Source organism: Eimeria mitis, genomic scaffold (assembly GCF_000499745.2).
Source record: "Eimeria mitis Houghton genomic scaffold, Emh_scaff2932, whole genome shotgun sequence".
In the NCBI taxonomy this organism is placed as follows: domain Eukaryota; phylum Apicomplexa; class Conoidasida; order Eucoccidiorida; family Eimeriidae; genus Eimeria; species Eimeria mitis.
In genome coordinates, this window is record NW_013571274.1 from 1 (window position 1) to 877 (window position 877).

The 877-nt window shown below is 49.5% G+C and overlaps 1 protein-coding gene across 1 annotated transcript; it reads right to left on the bottom strand.

Moving 5' to 3' along the window:
* Positions 1 to 31: 31 nt before the first annotated feature.
* EMH_0060410 (uncharacterized protein) lies at positions 32 to 509 on the bottom strand (the record flags this gene model as incomplete). The annotated part of the gene is made up of 2 exons (XM_013497793.1): positions 32 to 43; positions 108 to 509. The coding sequence occupies 2 exons, from the start codon at positions 507 to 509 to the stop codon at positions 32 to 34; spliced, it is 414 nt and encodes a 137-aa protein (XP_013353247.1).
* Positions 510 to 877: the final 368 nt, after the last annotated feature.

Here is an 877-nt window from a genome sequence, read left to right on the forward strand (position 1 = left end):
GCAAAGTCTAGTGCGTACCAGAGGCCGTCTGTCATATCGATTCCTGAACGGTATACATAATCCCACTGCTGGAGCTTGACAGCTCGTCCTGTTAAATATTTCCTCACCAGTAATCCCCATTGATCCTCTGCGATCTTCATTTCTCGAAATTCCTGCTCCGCCAGGCTCAGAAAGGTCCGCATATCGGCCCCGTCTTCTGTCGCTGCCATTTTCGTTCGGAACATTTGATCAGCCACTGAGTCACTCTGATTCCTCGCACCTCCTCCAGTTCCTTCCCGGTTCTCCTTCAATATTCCCTCGGTTATTACTCGCCCTTCATCCCTCATTTGTCGGAAGAAGGTGGCCATCTCCATCTTCCAAGCCGTAGTCGGGTCCACGTTGCTTGTCGCTTGTTCTCCCCTTTCGACGTTCGGCTCTTCACTCTCCACCAAGCTGTTTTTCACTTCCGGTTCCGGGACGCTAGGCATTATGCCTATCCCTTCGTCCTGTGTTTCTTTGCTCTCCGCCATGTTGCTATTCCTCCCTTTAGCGAGGGTCACCTTTCTTGACTTTGGTCTTCGTGCCTCCGCAATTGTCGCCTTGGAAGTTTTCGTCACGATTTCCTTCGTATCTGTTATTTCCTTCAACCAACCAGTCGCAATTAGTCCCTCCGGCTGCTTATTTCAACCGATCTCCGTCTAGTCCGATAACGACTCCCTGGGTATCGGATATGAAGAAAGAAAATTTTTTGTATTCAGAAAGGTGATTCCGTTTCGTAGTGAGTTGGAATTTTGCCTTTCCGATTCCCGGAACGGCCCCCAAATGTAGTGACCTCTGGGTGTTCTCTTAACTTAACCCCTGACAAGTTACGGACTCAGACGCGTTGGATCTTTCGTAA